Source organism: Epinephelus lanceolatus, chromosome 24, assembly GCF_041903045.1.
Source record: "Epinephelus lanceolatus isolate andai-2023 chromosome 24, ASM4190304v1, whole genome shotgun sequence".
NCBI classification, from domain to species: Eukaryota; Metazoa; Chordata; class Actinopteri; order Perciformes; family Serranidae; genus Epinephelus; species Epinephelus lanceolatus.
In genome coordinates this window covers 18,819,810-18,835,267 of record NC_135757.1, presented here as the reverse complement: position 1 = coordinate 18,835,267, position 15,458 = coordinate 18,819,810, and the positions used below count along the sequence as shown (strand labels likewise).

Genomic DNA, 15,458 nt, shown 5'->3' with positions numbered 1-15,458 from the left:
GTTTGATACAGACAATTTTTGGGAGGTTGCTGTGGCAATTGAGTCCCTCAAACACAGAGTACAGCATCATTTCAACACAGACCTAAAAGACAATCAGAGTAGGTGGTAGAGTTTTGAGGCAAAGTCCGTGTTGCAGGCAGTTTGTCCCTGTGGCTAACTGGGGTACTGCAAAAAAAGTACCACTGGCACTTTCGGCCACGGAGAGTAAAACCATGCCACATTGATTTGCTTTTCCACTACAAGTTAAAATGCACTGAACTGTGCCAAGTCGCACCCGAGATGGACAATCTCGGAAGCCAGGCCAAAGCATGCCTGACTGCCTCCAGGCTGGTTGTGGTGATGTCAGATGAGCTTTGCTTTAATTATTAATAATGCAAATAAAGAAGCCGTCAGATGAGAGATGTATATTTCATATGCATGGAAATCAAAAACTACCAGTAACTTAAAAGGTGAAATATTTTCGTGCATGTTAGTTGACAGTGTGAATCAGTCAACACCCCTTGTTGTCAATATGACAACCTTGGCCATTTCTTTTGCTTTAATTGGCTTTCTTGACTTCAGTGACAAATGGATCTTCAAGTACTTAAAAAATGTATATGAATTTAAAACAGATTATACAAATATTTTATTTCCTCACTCTGAGAAAAAAAAAGGGGCAGAGCCATGTTCTGGTGCACTCCAGCAGCACTACACCAACAGTATGCTTGAGCCATTGCAAGCAAGCTGGAGGAGATGTGTATCCAGCGTACATCCGTGCAGTACTCCAGAACCTGAAAAAACAATTTTTATACATATGTCATCATAATCATGGCTACAAACTAATGTGGTGAATGGTTTGGTTTATCATCAAGTACTTTAGTTGTTTTACTAAAATAGAAAATAAAGGAAGCCTGCAAATAATAGCATTTGAGAAGCTAAAGCCAGTGAATTTGGGGCTATTTCTTTCTCATACATGACTTTTACAAATCTGTAGATTATCCAGTTCTTTCATGGTCAGGAGAAAGGCACTAATGTGCTGCAGAAACAACCCAGGAAGACAAATTACCTTCTTGGTGTACATATAGTTCTCATAATACATCTGTGGACTTGATTCCTAGGGCTCTAGTTTCCCGGCGCAGCGCAGGGTGGCGAACCCCGCGCAGAGCTAGTTTCGAGCAGCGCAACCCAAGGCGCACTCAGTTTGGTAGTTTGGCAGAGGTACGCTAAGATGGGTGTGGCGGCACCGCAGGGGGAGGTGTCGACAGATCCAGTTTGGTGCAGTGACAGTTTCGTGCCAAAAGGCTTCGCCAAAGGTGCGCTAAGAGCTTGCCAGCTGAAACCAGGTCTACTGTCAGCACATGCGGAGTGCAGCCGGTGTAAGCCGAAGTTTGGCTGACCAGCGGACAGTGCGCACACGTCACCAAAACCTCACAGGCAGGTTTCCAGAATGTCAGGCACAGTAACAATGAAATAAATAGCCACAAAAAACACTATTCAATGCAACTATCTGCAATCAGCACATAAATGTATCTCTATATTGACTGTCCCGTCACATCTGATGTCAGACCAAAGGGGATTGGCACCGTTTGGCACGCGTAATGGAAACCCAACTTGATTAACACAGCTGCAAACTAATGAGTTCACATCCCTCTCAGCCAACCACAAATAGCCACAGCATCAGATAGGGAGTATATATTCAGCACACCATTGATTTACGATTGTGGTGACCTCCTCCCAGGCTACTTTTGCATCATCAGCCCGTGGAGGTCTGCTTGCAGTTCGGTATATTCGGACACTGCGAGCTTGGACCTCCCGGACCAAAACATTAGTTTCCTCCTGGGAGGAGTTTGGCCGTCTGACGCTGCTGCTGTCTTTTGCCATGGCGAATTGAGTAAACTCTCATTACGCCTTCGCACGGCGCATTTAAGGGCAAGGAGAGGGGCTCATTTGATTGGTGTTTCACCTGGTCTGCAAAACTAGAGGCCCTACAGTTCGATATACAACCATAACATGTGATACATTATGCACTGCACAATGTAGTGGAAATGTGGGAACTTTAACTTTCAACAACACTGTGGGTAATGTGTGTTTAGGTTTCGGCACAAAAAAACACTCAGTTGTGATAAGGAAAAGATTATGTTTTGGCTTAAAATTCCTGTTTTTGATGGTACAATCCCTGCTTGAAACGCAGCGAAAATACAACCACTTTTCGTGGCACTGTCCTTAGTGGAAACACAGCGTCGGGTTGCTAAAAAACATCCACATTTGGTGACTAAAAAGCTGCTGGAAGATGCAGTGATGACTGGCTACAAAACAAAAAAGTGGTGTGCAGCTTGGCAGCTGTCTCGCCTAAGTGTCACGCCATCCACCTGTCCCACCTACTTGTTACAAAGTCAGCTCATATACATAAAATAAGAAGTACATTACTTTAGAAACGTTGAAATGGTACATTTTAACCATACAAATGTAACTTATCCATGGTTTGCAGAAACATACAATGCCAACATTTTCTTCTGGCGACTGAGCAGTAGACTTGACTTATCTAATACAGGAAACTTTTATAATGTATAGAGTTATTTCTATAAAATCATGCACTGGTTTTATTTTTCTTTGATTTGACGATTTGAAGAATTTGTGTAATCTTCTATTTGCCTGTCAAAGGTTGTCGTGATGGTTTGTGATTTAAGATTAGACAGAAGAAGTGTTGGGGTGTTGTTGGCCTACTGGGTAGAGCAGGCGCCATGTACAAGGCTGTTGCCGCAGCGGCCCGGGTTCGAATCCAGCCTGTGGCCCTTTGCTGCATGTCATCCCCTCTCTCTCTCCCCCCTTCACACTTGGCTGTCCTATCCATTAAAGGTAAAATGCCCAAAAAAAAAATCTTAAAAAAAAGAAAAAAAAAATACAGATGAAGTGTTGAATGAGTAACTGTGTGTTTGTGTGTTAACTGCTGAGTTATCACGTTCATTTCGTGCTACTCTTTTATGGGTCAAACCCCCCCACACATACACACACACACTTTCCCCTCCTGTCACTATGCTTTGTAAGACCAACTCCCTTTCCTTCTGTTCTTCACACACACACACACACACACACACACACACACACACACACACCAAGCCTCCCAATTATGCTCCATTATGTCACCCCCTCTGACTGCTCTTGAAAAAATATCTCTTTCCCTCTCCGTCACCCTCTGCTCATCTCTGTCTCTGCATTCCTTTTTCCATGCTGCCTCCCTCCATTCATCGCTCCCTCTTTCTTCCCCCCATTTCTCCCTCTGTCGCTCATCTCTTGTTCCTGTGAGACAATGTCTTGTAACAATACCGAGCTTAATCTTCGTATCAAAGCCGTTTTTCCCCTTCACCGAACACACACACAAACACACATGCACTTTCACTGGGCTGTTTTTTTTCCCCTCCATGTCTTTTTTTTGTTATGAGAAAAGGATGAAAATGCAAAAGGGCACAGATATCACACACTGTGCTAATATTCTAGATGTTACATTATAAAATCCTACAAATAATGTGCTTAGAACCTGCAGTGATCACATGCTTATACAAATATATTTAATTTTTTTAAGTTTGGCGTACATAATTATTTTCTGAACTGATTTTCATCTATTCTCTACGTTTGAGAAAGACCCAATGACCCAATCAAATACAAAATATCTGGCAATTTAAAAGTGGGAATAAATTACAAAAATCAACCACAACACTTTATTAATGTAGTATTTAAAATTCTAATTTGTCAACAGCTCTTTTCCAGAGCAAATTACTTTTCTTTTGGGTAAAGTGCTGTTATTTTTGTAGGCTACTTGTGGTGTGTCCAACATTTTTACATCACTTGTTCCTGGAAAATGTTTAAACAAGTACGGTCGGGATCAAATTATTCTGAATATTTAAACAGTACTTTTGGAACAAACAAGCTCTGTAAGTGGAAAAAAACTGTAAATGTCCAATTTTGGCAGACATTTTTTGCAGTGTACTGTGAAGGCCTGCAGGGCAGGAGCAGTGTTTGATGAGAGCTGTTTACTGTTGGTTTGACTCAGCCTAAGAGCCCATGATGGCATAACAATAAGACAATATTTGAGTCACTCTTGTTTGATTAGAAAGGTTTCTAGAGGCTGATTTCCTTTCTTTCATTTCTTTCCAATGAGGACCCTCAAGATGCAGTCAGAGTTTTAGTGGCTAATGAGGTGGATACATTGAAGTATTTTAGAGTTTTTAAATGTGTGGGTGTTAAAGTTAATTGGAGGAATGGTTTTTGTTGCTCGGTATTTACACACATGCATTATGTATAAACAGGGACACGCACACAAGTAAATAACTATTTACTCCTGATTGAATTGCCCACTCACTCTTCTTCTTTCTTCTTCTTATTTACGCATTCACAGCTCAGTCGATTCAAGGTTTCTAACAAAAACATTGTGATCTTGTAACAAGAGCTTTCAGTGCATGAAATATATACTATGTAAATATGAGATGTTGTGCCATAATCCAAGGTACTACGCACATAGGCCCAGTTCAAGTCAAATTTGATGACATACCACCATGCAAATAAGTGCAAGAACAAACATCAGGCTGTGCTATTACAAATCTACAACACCACCAAACAGGGAACAACATTCAACACTCAGTTTACTCTATTCCACCATGAAAGTTTATAAGATGTGCTTAAAAGCAAATATTTAAACATACAAAACAGCTGCAGAAGTGTATGAATGATTTAACCATAAAATAAATCCTGGGATACATTTTTTTCAGTCTAATGAAATTTGATGTGGAATTTATTAATCTGATGAAAAGTAGCTAAGTTTTCTTTTTATTCTTTGACTTCTGCTACAGTTCAATCGCTGCATTACCTCCCAGCTGATCAAGTGGTTCAGCAACTTCAGGGAGTTCTACTACATCCAGATGGAGAAGTTCGCCCGGCAGGCCATCAACGAGGGTGTGACTGCCGCAGAGGAGCTGTCGGTGGGCCGTGATGCCGAGCTCTTCAGGGCGCTCAACATGCACTACAACAAGGCCAATGACTTTGAGGTAAACTGAGCCACTGGGGGAAGGGGCCTTTTCGATGTGTGCAAAGGATGTGATGAGTTTTGAGTTTGGAGGCAGGCAACACAGAGCTCTTCAACTCATTGATGTAAAATTAACAATGGCAAGCATGCATCTGTGTGTGTGTGACTGTTAATGAGATCCGAGAGCAGATGTTGTTTGAAAGTGTTTGTTCTATTATTGAAAACCCTCTTAAAGCCATTTTTTAATTGATACATTCAAAGTGACAAAATCTCTGACTCCAGGGTTTAACTTTAACTGAAGGAGTATATACTTATAAATTATAGGAGTGAGAGTTACCAGAGGCCCTACGATACGATATTATCACGATACTTTAGTCATAATGTAAAGAAAATGAAGGCTTGATTTCCAACACAGAGGATGTGCGTCACTTACTGCGTAACCAAAAAAGGGAAAAGGATAGCGCTTTTGTTTTCCCTGAAAGCTATCGGTAGCTATCCCCAGCTGCCAAAGAATATTAATGTAGTATGTTATTTGCAGTTACTATCCTCGTTAGCAAATGGTTAAAAAAACAAAGTAACTTTGGTAGTTGCTTGGCTCTAAGTAAATGGAAAGTGATCTGGTTATCCTTGCAACAGTGGCATTCACAATAATACCACTTGGAAACAGGGGGGGGGGGGGGGGGGGGTTAAGTTGAAAAGTTGTCTTCCACTTAAAAACTGGATTCAGCACAAGTCACACACATACCCACACTAACGTCCTCTACCAAGTCAGCTGTTCAGAGCGCAACAGTCATCTCACAATTCTGCTGAGGTGTGGATGTCGCAGTATGTGTGTGTGTTAGTGTGTGTGTGTGTGTGTGTGTGTGTGTGTTCGATGAGGCGAAAGAGGACGCCGCTCGAGGCGCGGGTGTCCTTGTCAAAGCGATTTACAGAAGTCACATTCCCTCCCTCACTTTTTCTCTCCCAATATTGGTCTAAGGGGACCTGAGGGCCTTTAAACTATTCAACGTAACATCAGCAGCATTTAGATGTCCATTAGCACACACACCTCACCGCTGACACACACACTTTTTGTGCTTAAGGAGAGAAATGTTGAAGCTTAGTTGGAGCTTAAATGCAGACACGTAGACGCAGACTTTAAGGTATCTGAGTATTCTGTTTTGGAGGAATGAGCAGCAAATGCTTTGCATGCTTTGCATAACAAGAGTCAGGTAGCTTTTCACAGGTGTGTATGTAAAGAGCCTGTAAAGGAAACAGACACACACATGCAAATCATCTCAGTGCGTGTTTATTTTGTCCGTCAGTGGGGTTATATTTAGGGACTATGGGGTAAGGTTCATACTGGGGTCAGGAGTTCTAACCATGACTGTGGCTCTGCATGTTTTAGCAGTTCAGCCACATACATACTTTAAATTAGTGCCAACGTTTCTTGAATGCATACCAGAAGTTTTTTAATTGATTTCCCATCCCTCTGGCATCCATTAGTTTCAGGCCATTTCAATGCAATATGAAAATCAACTTGATGACACTTGAAACCAGAGGATGAGATAGGCAAAATATCACAGTGAACATTTAGTGCATTTTTTGATCATATTTAGAATATGATAGTCATAGTTTCAGGTTTTCATTCAGGTCTTTATGATTCCAAAACTTTGTACTGGTTTCAAATCAGGAAAACCACAGCGTTCATGAATAAAGAAAAGGAACAATAGAAAGACACTCAGTAAGGAGAGGTGACCGAAAAGACGATGGCGAAGGATTTTATGTCAAAGCAAAAAGCAAAAGGGACTGTTTGGCAAGTTTTAACTCCGATGCCAATAGGGAGCCTGATGACTTTAATGAGGGGAAAGGAGTTGGTTATATTGCTAAGAAGTTGGAGGTTCGCAGCGTGTTGCCGGCAATTCTTAATCTTACAGCCCACTGTGACTCCTTCTTGCTCCATTGTTTGCAGCAATATTTCAAACTGATCCACTGTCAACAAATGGTGAAAATGACCTCTATCTTGTTTGTCGATGCAATTTTGATGAGCAAATCTGAAGGACACATTGCATTTTCTGCGACTACCTCATAATAAAAGTTGGATGCTTTTTATGTGAAGCTGCAGCGGTAAGAAATCTTCGGTTTGCATTAGCAATAACTTATTACGGCGCCCTACAGATATTGAGTGTCATTAACAAATATTTTTTCTTGTATAAATCCAGTGTCATCTGTAACACCGTTGTTGTCACCGTTGTTATTAACGGGTGGGGAAAATTCCTCACGTGGCATCCCTAGACCTGACTCCTCGAGACCTTTACCTCCAAGTCTTTGTGTGTCTCAAAAGATGAAACTAAAATCCATATAAAGATAAAGATTTGTGAGTAAAGGGCTAATCTGCAGCCTTGTAACATAATCATAAGCGGTGGATGATGCTGATAAGAACTTCAGTATAAGAACGTGAGCCTCCTTTGTGCAATAAAGTGATGGTGTGTTTGCAAAGGTAGGTATAAATTTTCTTCCCGTACTTTGTCCCCTTTCCTGTTTGCCTCCTTCTCTCCCTTCACCTCCCTCCTTCCAACCCTCCATCCTTTCGTCCGACCGCCCTGAGGGAACATTACTGGCTAGGGACCCTCTCTCTCTCCCCTTCTCTTTTCCTTCCTCTCCCTCTCTCTCCCCCTCTGTCAAACTCAGAGGCGTGAAACTGGAACCACGGCCGATTCAGCAAGTCTCCCGACATACACACACACAGAAGTCTTCTCCTTTTGCCAAATTTAGCATCATCAGTGTTCCACCTTGGTTTGTCCCCCATCACACCCACCTCAACTCCTCCCCTCCTTCCTCCTCTTTTTGCTCTCTCCTTGCTCCCTCTCCTTCCTCCCCCCCTTCCTGCTGAATCTGTCCTCTGTCGATATGTTCTCTTCGTCATCACCTCTCCTTATCCTCTTCCTCTCTTATCCCTCTTTCATTAAGCTTTTGTCCTCTCCTCCCTCTCTGTCCCCTGCTTTCCTTTTCTCCTTTTGTCCTCTTCTTCCTTTCTTACCTTTTCTCCTTCATCCCATCTTTAAAAAGATAGATCAAATTTTCTGGGTTGTATAAGGTACTTATGCATAATCGATGTATTACCTACGGTACTTAGGTCAGCATGCCCTAAGTTTGGAGAAGCAGACTCGAATAACAAAGCAATGTACTGCTGTGGAAGGGGGTACCAGGAATACATATTTTTGCCACCTAGAAAATTGCATGTGAGCTAAATTTGTAATATTTTAACAGCTTTGCCTTGCCATCAGGCCCTCCTTTCCTTTGGCACTACATTTTCCCCACCGTAGGACTTCAGGTAAGTCCAACTGTGCCGCTGATTAAGAAAGACCCTTAAGTTGTGTTGTAACCAAGTCCTACTCGTGGCAGCAGTAGCTCTCTGGGTCAGTTGGCATGGGGTTTACAGTTTACACAGGGGTGGACACACATTTAATACCATTAAATTGGGTATTACCATTACTACCATGAGCCCTTTGGTGAGCGTGGGTCATCCGGGCAAGGTTAATGTCAAACCCTGTTACAACTGCACTACTACTGTAGGTAGCTTCTGGTCTTTCTTGTCATCCAATTTCCACAGAAGTTTCCCCCTCTTCGTCCATCAGTCTGTTCAGTCTCCCCCTGCAAAAGCTTTTCTTCTGTGTACTCTATTTTATAGAAGTATCCTCGTCACTACAGTAAACAGCATTCCATTACCATCATAATCACTCATCTTTATTTTCTTGTTTCTGTCATGAACCACCACAATAAGTGTGACCACAGCCCAGTTTTGCTTATGTGCAGGGAAACAGAAGTTCTGCAGTTGAGAAAATGTACTGTAGTGCCAAAGGAAAGGGCTATCTGACAGCAGGGGTAAAGCCGTGAAAATATTCTATACATAGCGTCCACTTAAACTGATTTTTAAGGTAGCTAAAATAGGTTTTGGTGCTGCCATCATCCACAGCAGTACATCACTTAGCTTCGGTAACGGTACTCCTAGCTGCTTCTCCAAACTTAGAGCGTGTGGACTGCCTTCTACTGTAGGTAAGACACTAACTATGGATAAGTACCTCATACAACCCCCCCTTCAAAAAATCCTAACTATCCCTTTAACTCCTCCTGACTCCTGTTCTTCTTTACTCTCCCCTCTGGTGAAACTCTTTTGTCATTTTTTCCACTCTTCATCTACAGTCTCATCATCTTCTCATCTTTATGCCCCAACAGCTTTTATTCCTTCCATAAAAATCTGCTCTTTGTCAAATTACCTGCCAAAAGACGGCCTTGCAAGGTTAAATAATTTGCATTTTTTATTTTTTCTCTGGTTAAAAAAAGAACTTAATCTTTGTCAACACTGTCTACACGGTGAAATAAGAAAGTGTTCTTTGGTTTGATGGGTTGAAAAAAAGCTTGTGTCATTAGTCAACGTACACGGCCAGCATTTTAAATAGTCATTGTAGATTATTGCTGTGGAAAGGTGAGTGTAATTTGTTGAGAGTTTGTGTGTGTGTGTGCGTGTGTGTTGTCTTCCAAAGTTGGCGTAAACAGGCCCCAGTAATTATAGCAGCTTCATTAATTACCTCCTCCTCCCCTCTCCAGCCACATTCTTTCAACTCTTCTTTTTTTTGTTTACCTCTCCCTCTCTCCATCCTTACTGTCTCCTTTCTACTCCTTTCCCTCCTCTCCCTCGTCTCTGAAACAATTTCGTCCTAATTGCAGCTCTGCCCACAAACTAATGAGGAAGGCAAAGAAAGGAAGGAGGCTGGAGAATGGGAAAGGAAATGGGGAATAGTCTCATCTTCAAAAAAACAGGGAAAACAAAAAGAGACAGAGAGAGATTTTCTTTGCCAGGACACTCGGGGAAAGGTGTCAGCTTCTACCTTCTGCCAAGAGGAAGAGAAACGTTTCCTCTTTTTCTTTTCCTTTTTTTTTATATTGAGAACAGATTGACGAGTCTGCCAGCAGCATTGGGCATGGCACTCTTAACTTGTGTGTGTGTTAAAGTTTTTGGTGCGATATTTGAAGTACACCTACAGTACACTGGTGACTTAGACATGCCAGAGCACATGCACATTCTGCAGAACTCCCACACACTCTACTGAAACACACACACACAGAGTAAATGTGAAGTGGAAGAATAGAGGCTGAGGGCGTAGAAAGGGATGAAGTTGTCATATTTTGGTGTGTGTGTGTGTGTCGGCTGAAGAGGGACAATGAGACATTTTTATGAAGCCTTCTAGAGGACATTCTCATCTTTCCAGTTCAAGGATCCTCGCTGGCTCTGTCAGCACCAAATGACGGCACAGCTGCGCCTCACACACACGTATGTTCACACACATACACACAGATGCTCATTTGTGTTCGTCTGAAAGAGCTGAGATACCCTCCCTTGAAGGGTGGGTGTGGCTGCTACCAAAATCTGCCCTTTGACTTTGAAAATACACACACACACACACACACACACACACACACCTGGAGGCCACAGAGTGGTCACACACTCACATTTCAGGGCTATCTGGTTTCATAAGCTGTGCACTTTATGAAAGGCTCAACTTCTCATGTCTTTCTCCGCCGTTTTAGAATCTTTGTCATCCTTTGTCTCTCCTTATTCATCTATTCACTCATCTTTTTCGCTTCCTCTTCATGTGAGTCCATTGAAAAAGGAAAAAGGGGCCAAGCTCGATTCTCAGTAATCGATTCTCAAAGTGGGCTTTCTGTCAGATTCTCGCTTCTCACAGAAAGTGCTCAGCAGCTTTAAAGAAATGATTGGTGCATAAGTTTGTGATTATTTTTTGCATTATGCACAGTGTTGATAGGCTGTAATTATAATTGTGTTATTGATGCATCCACACGTACCAGAAAATTGAGGGGGACCTATAATGTTCATTTTTAGGTTCATACTTTTTCGGAGTTTCTTTGAACATGACCCTCAACGTCAGATAACAACACATCATTAGCAGCAGTATATGGCACACTGGGCGGTGAGATTTTTTAACACTCTGGGCAACTGTCCTTTTATAAAGAGCGAGAAAGTCCACATAGGGTGGGTGGGAGAGCAGGTGGATGGGTCAAACAAACTGGACTTTCACCCGGGAGCCAGCTGTTTGTGTCCCGTGTGAAACCAAAAGTCAGTCAGGTTATTTTATTAAAAATGTAGTATGTTAGTATAAATATAAGTAACACGCCATCCCTGGGCATCCAAAATTGTCACTGGAGGGGTAACTAGCATGTCATATTTTGATGTGTAGGGCTACTGACCAAGCTTTGGTTTTTGCCAAGTTGGGAGTGAGCATGTGTGTTCCATTCTTTAGGCCCCTCTCCTGAAAAAGCCCAGTTTGCTGTGATTGGTCAGCGTTTCTGGGTCATTGCAGCTGGGGGAGTAATGTAAAAGAGTTTAGTGCCACTTTGTAGCATAACATTAGCAACCAAGATTATGTTTCCCTGTTATTAGTATGTAGCTACATGTAGCAGTGTCAGTAGTGTGCCTGGAGCCGATGACCATATAAAGAAATATGTCAAAAGTGGAAGCAAAGGTAGAGCAAACCATTGAAAACAGAGTATTTACAACAGTCTGCAGCCTGAAGTGTTTGCTCATAGGGATTACTTTTACATTTGTTTCACCATATTTTGAAACTTTGGCCATGTTTGATATTAACATACAACATTGCACCATTATATATATGACCAACAAATAAGGAAAAACATAAAGGTGCCCTTTAAAGATATGTCTGTCTCAATCCAGTAGCCTTAAGTTCGTAACTTTTTTGCTCCTCATGTCTCATCCGTCTTTCTGTTGTCCTCACCTTTTTATGTCTTCTATTTGTAACCTACCCAGAAGGCACCCACCCACCCACACACCCACACACACACACACACACACACACACACACATTTCAAAGACTACACCTGTCCTCTCCTCCCTCTTTCTCCAACTCTGATCTCTCCCTCATTCTGAGCGTAGAGCTTTGGGCAATTACATCTTACACACCAGGGTTCATGTGATGTTGTTTTTTGAAGTCCTTCACTACAAGAGACACCAGCTTTTAATATCTTTGACTATTTTCATGCCAAGTATTTAATGTTCCCTCCTGAAATATTAAAAAAAAAAAAAGAAAAAAAAAAGCATAGAGTTTTCACAGAGTTTTAGACCATCATGGGGCATCAAAATTCTCTCTTCAAAATTGAAATACAAAAACAAAATCAAGTGTCTCAATGGGATCAGTTCAGATTAAGGGATTCCCATAAACAACCGCTGCAGAACTAATGACTTCTTCTATTATTATGCAGTAACAGAAACTGCTTAATATCAACTGGACCAGAGTTAGATGCAACCTTGTCTCCTACAAGATATGTATACAGTATGTGCTGCTGATTTGAGTTGCCAAATACCTTTCTGAGTAGGTCAGGCTGGGTGGGTGGGCATATAAATCTGAAGGTTTTGACACTGGAGACTGAGATTTGCATCCTGCAACATACTATTAGCTGTAGGCTACTGAAACACTTGGTTAAGATTAAGAAAAGATCTGAGTTTTGCTGAGATATTAATTCTTAAAGTTGGCACTTTTTTAATATTTAACTAAAATGTTGATGTATCACTAACCTTAACCTAGAGCTCTGAACCATATAAAGTTATTTGTGCTTGAGTTGCCAAGAGGAGAAACTGCAGGTAAAGATGTAAAAAAGTAGACACAGTCGGTACAAACATTTCCTCGTCATGCTATGAAAAAAAAATGTATTCCTGGTGTCACGCACTTCCTAAAGAACTATTTGCTAATGCAAATTAGTGTATATGAACATAAATTTTTAGAAGGTTGAGTGCACACACATATAAGCCCATAATCTATGTGAACACACAGTCTTTGTTGCCATCACTCAATGTCATTAAGCAAGTATGAGCACTAAGTAACTAAGTCTTCCTTACTGTCTCTGTCTCTCTGTTGCTGCTTGACAGAGAGCGGTATGGTACAGACAATGCCACCTGCCAGTTTCTGTCACTATAATTATAGCTATCTGCTTGCAATGTGTGCGTGTGTGCGTGCGTGCGTGTGTGTGTGTAAGAGAGAGAGAGAATGTGTGTGTGTGTGTCTTAGTATTCCAGTTGAGAAGAAGAAGGCATCATCTTTGTCACTGAGCCTGATTGGAGTCACGAGGGGGTGGTGCATGTGTGTGCGTGCATGTATGCCTGTGTTTGGTCTTCCTGTATGTGTGTGTGTGCGTGTGTGTGCGCGTGTGTGTGTGTGTGTGTGTGTGTGTGTGTGTGTGTGTGAATATGAGTGTGTGTGTTGCGCATGCAGTGATTCCCTTCCCCTGCCCCAGCTGTCTCCTTAGCTTTAACAATAGGCCTGGTAACAAAGACGTGGCCTTCAGCCTCCGTCATGTGATACTAGTGGTCTGCAGCCTCTCAGTCAGATGACCCGGGCTATTGTCCTCTATGGGTGACACACACTTGCACACACACAAGGAAGCACAGAACACACACACACCAATCCAAGGAAACACAGCACGTGTATGAATGGACACACGCACACTGCAGCGTGTAGGGATACACACTTTAACGGTTGCACACAAAAAGGAGAAAGACACACTCATGAGATAGCGAGGACAGACGCAATCTCAGGACGCAGACCCTTCCTCTCGGTCACATGCAGTCTGAACAAAGAGAAACTTTATTGCCATTGTCCTGGTGACAGTGAGATCAGTGACTGATTGACAAAAGAGCAGCAGAGAAAGGAAACATATTGCTGATGTCCTGGAGGAACCCCCAGTCTCGACTTTTACCTTTAATTTCACACTTTAAACTGAAGCTGGCAAAGGATGTGTGATCCTGAGGCCATGAGAGAGAGAGAGAGAGAGAGAGAGAGAGAGAGAGAGAGAGATGGAGATGAGAAGGAAGGATTATTATTTCTCTAAAATGTATGTTTTCTTTTTAACTTCATGTTTATCCTGCAAAAGTGATATATATCCTGCCTGGTGCAAATATGGGTGACTGTGTCAAAGAGCACTTTACAGCAGGTTACTGTCTGTGCTATTTATGTGCAGCGGGAACATCAGGGAACAAAGGTAAATTACCCATGGCTGGAGAAATGACACAAAATGAAATGAGCCCCCCTTTCCCTGAGCAACAAAAGTCAAAGCAGTGTTGAGCAAGGCACTGAATCCCCAACCAGAGCTGTTTTTAACTCTTTTAGGGCAAGTCAAAGTCAAGTCTCAGGTGTCAAATGCCTGAGGGCAAACCCAACTCGTAAGTCGCTATGCAAGTCCTGCACGTTTCTGAATGATGACAAAATGCACCATTTTAACTTTTCTTTTCAAAGCTGTGTTAATATTTTTTCAAAGCTTTTCCTTGGCCTTACAATTAAATATTCAAGGTGGGCGACCATGCAAGGCCTGCTTGTCATCTTTTCTGGATTTTACCAGGTCAAAACCCAAGACCTGAATACTTTAAAAAAGTTTTCAAGTCCTCATTTTTCTTACTTTAGTCTACAACTGCATGAAAAGGCTACACCATTTATAATATCTCCTGTTTTAAAAGACTGGCACACTAATATTATCTTAGAGGAGGACTGTTAGAGACAGTCTGTGTGTGTGTGTGTGTGTGTGTGTGTGTGTGTGTGTGTGTGCGCGTGCGTGTGTGTGTGTGTCGCAGCAGGACAGAAAGAGAAAAACACACATGCATGCAGGAGGGGTGTATGTACTGTAACTGGAGTTTCAAACCAAAACAACAATGTTTTGGACACAAATTAAGGAGTGTCCTTTTAATGTATTAATCAGTGTTAGCGTGAAGCTGGATCTATCCCCAGATAAATAAAGATTTAATTAGGGGAAAAAAAGAGTGCTGATAGAGATGGAAAAACCAACATAAGGTGTACAGCCACCTGGAGCTAGCAGAGCCAGTGCCTCAGCATATATTCTATTAGAGTCACTCCCACGATCTATGTACGAAAACAGAAAGAAAAGCTAAAATGACTTAAAGGGTTACTTCTGTATTTTTCAACCTGGATCCTATTTCTCATATTTTTGTGTCATGGTGAATAATGGGAGCAACATTTATTGAAGTTGGTCCAGTTTTGAGTGAGAGCACCGTAGCTGGCAGCGGCGAAACAGGCTGCAATGTAACCACTCTGGGCATTTGTGCACTGTCAATTTATGTCCACTAAACACAATTTATGCCAACAACAGGCTCAGATTATTATTCTAAGTGTCTGACAACAGCATGGATAGGATCCCCACAGAGACAGACCTTTCTGTTAAGGAGTAAGATCCTTTTTGTTTAGCCAGAAACAGCCCCGAAATCAAACCCACCAAACTCCATTTAAATAAACAGCAATTTTAGCATGTTTAGATCCAACATACTTTCACATCTAACTGGGTGAATTAATGGTTTATTTCAATCAAACCAGAATTGGTGATTGTTGGAACAGTGGGAAGACAAACCAAGATGTTTTTGTGAATTTCATTTTGTTTCTGTCAACTT

At 41.8% G+C, this 15,458-nt stretch overlaps 1 protein-coding gene and 1 long non-coding RNA gene across 3 annotated transcripts in view; one reads left to right on the top strand and one right to left on the bottom strand.

Annotated features, from left to right (window-relative positions):
* The window catches only part of LOC117249869 (prospero homeobox protein 1), a 57,405-nt gene that overhangs the window by 28,889 nt on the left and 13,058 nt on the right, over nt 1–15,458 (top strand). For both annotated transcript variants that reach the window (XM_078165971.1, XM_033615671.2), the window contains exon 6: nt 4,824–5,018. In XM_078165971.1, coding sequence (XP_078022097.1) covers nt 4,824–5,018 — 195 coding nt within the window. The remainder of the gene's footprint in view (nt 1–4,823; nt 5,019–15,458) is intronic.
* The window catches only part of LOC144461942 (uncharacterized), a 241,714-nt gene that overhangs the window by 220,904 nt on the left and 5,352 nt on the right, over nt 1–15,458 (bottom strand). The gene's annotated exons all lie outside the window — the stretch shown is intronic.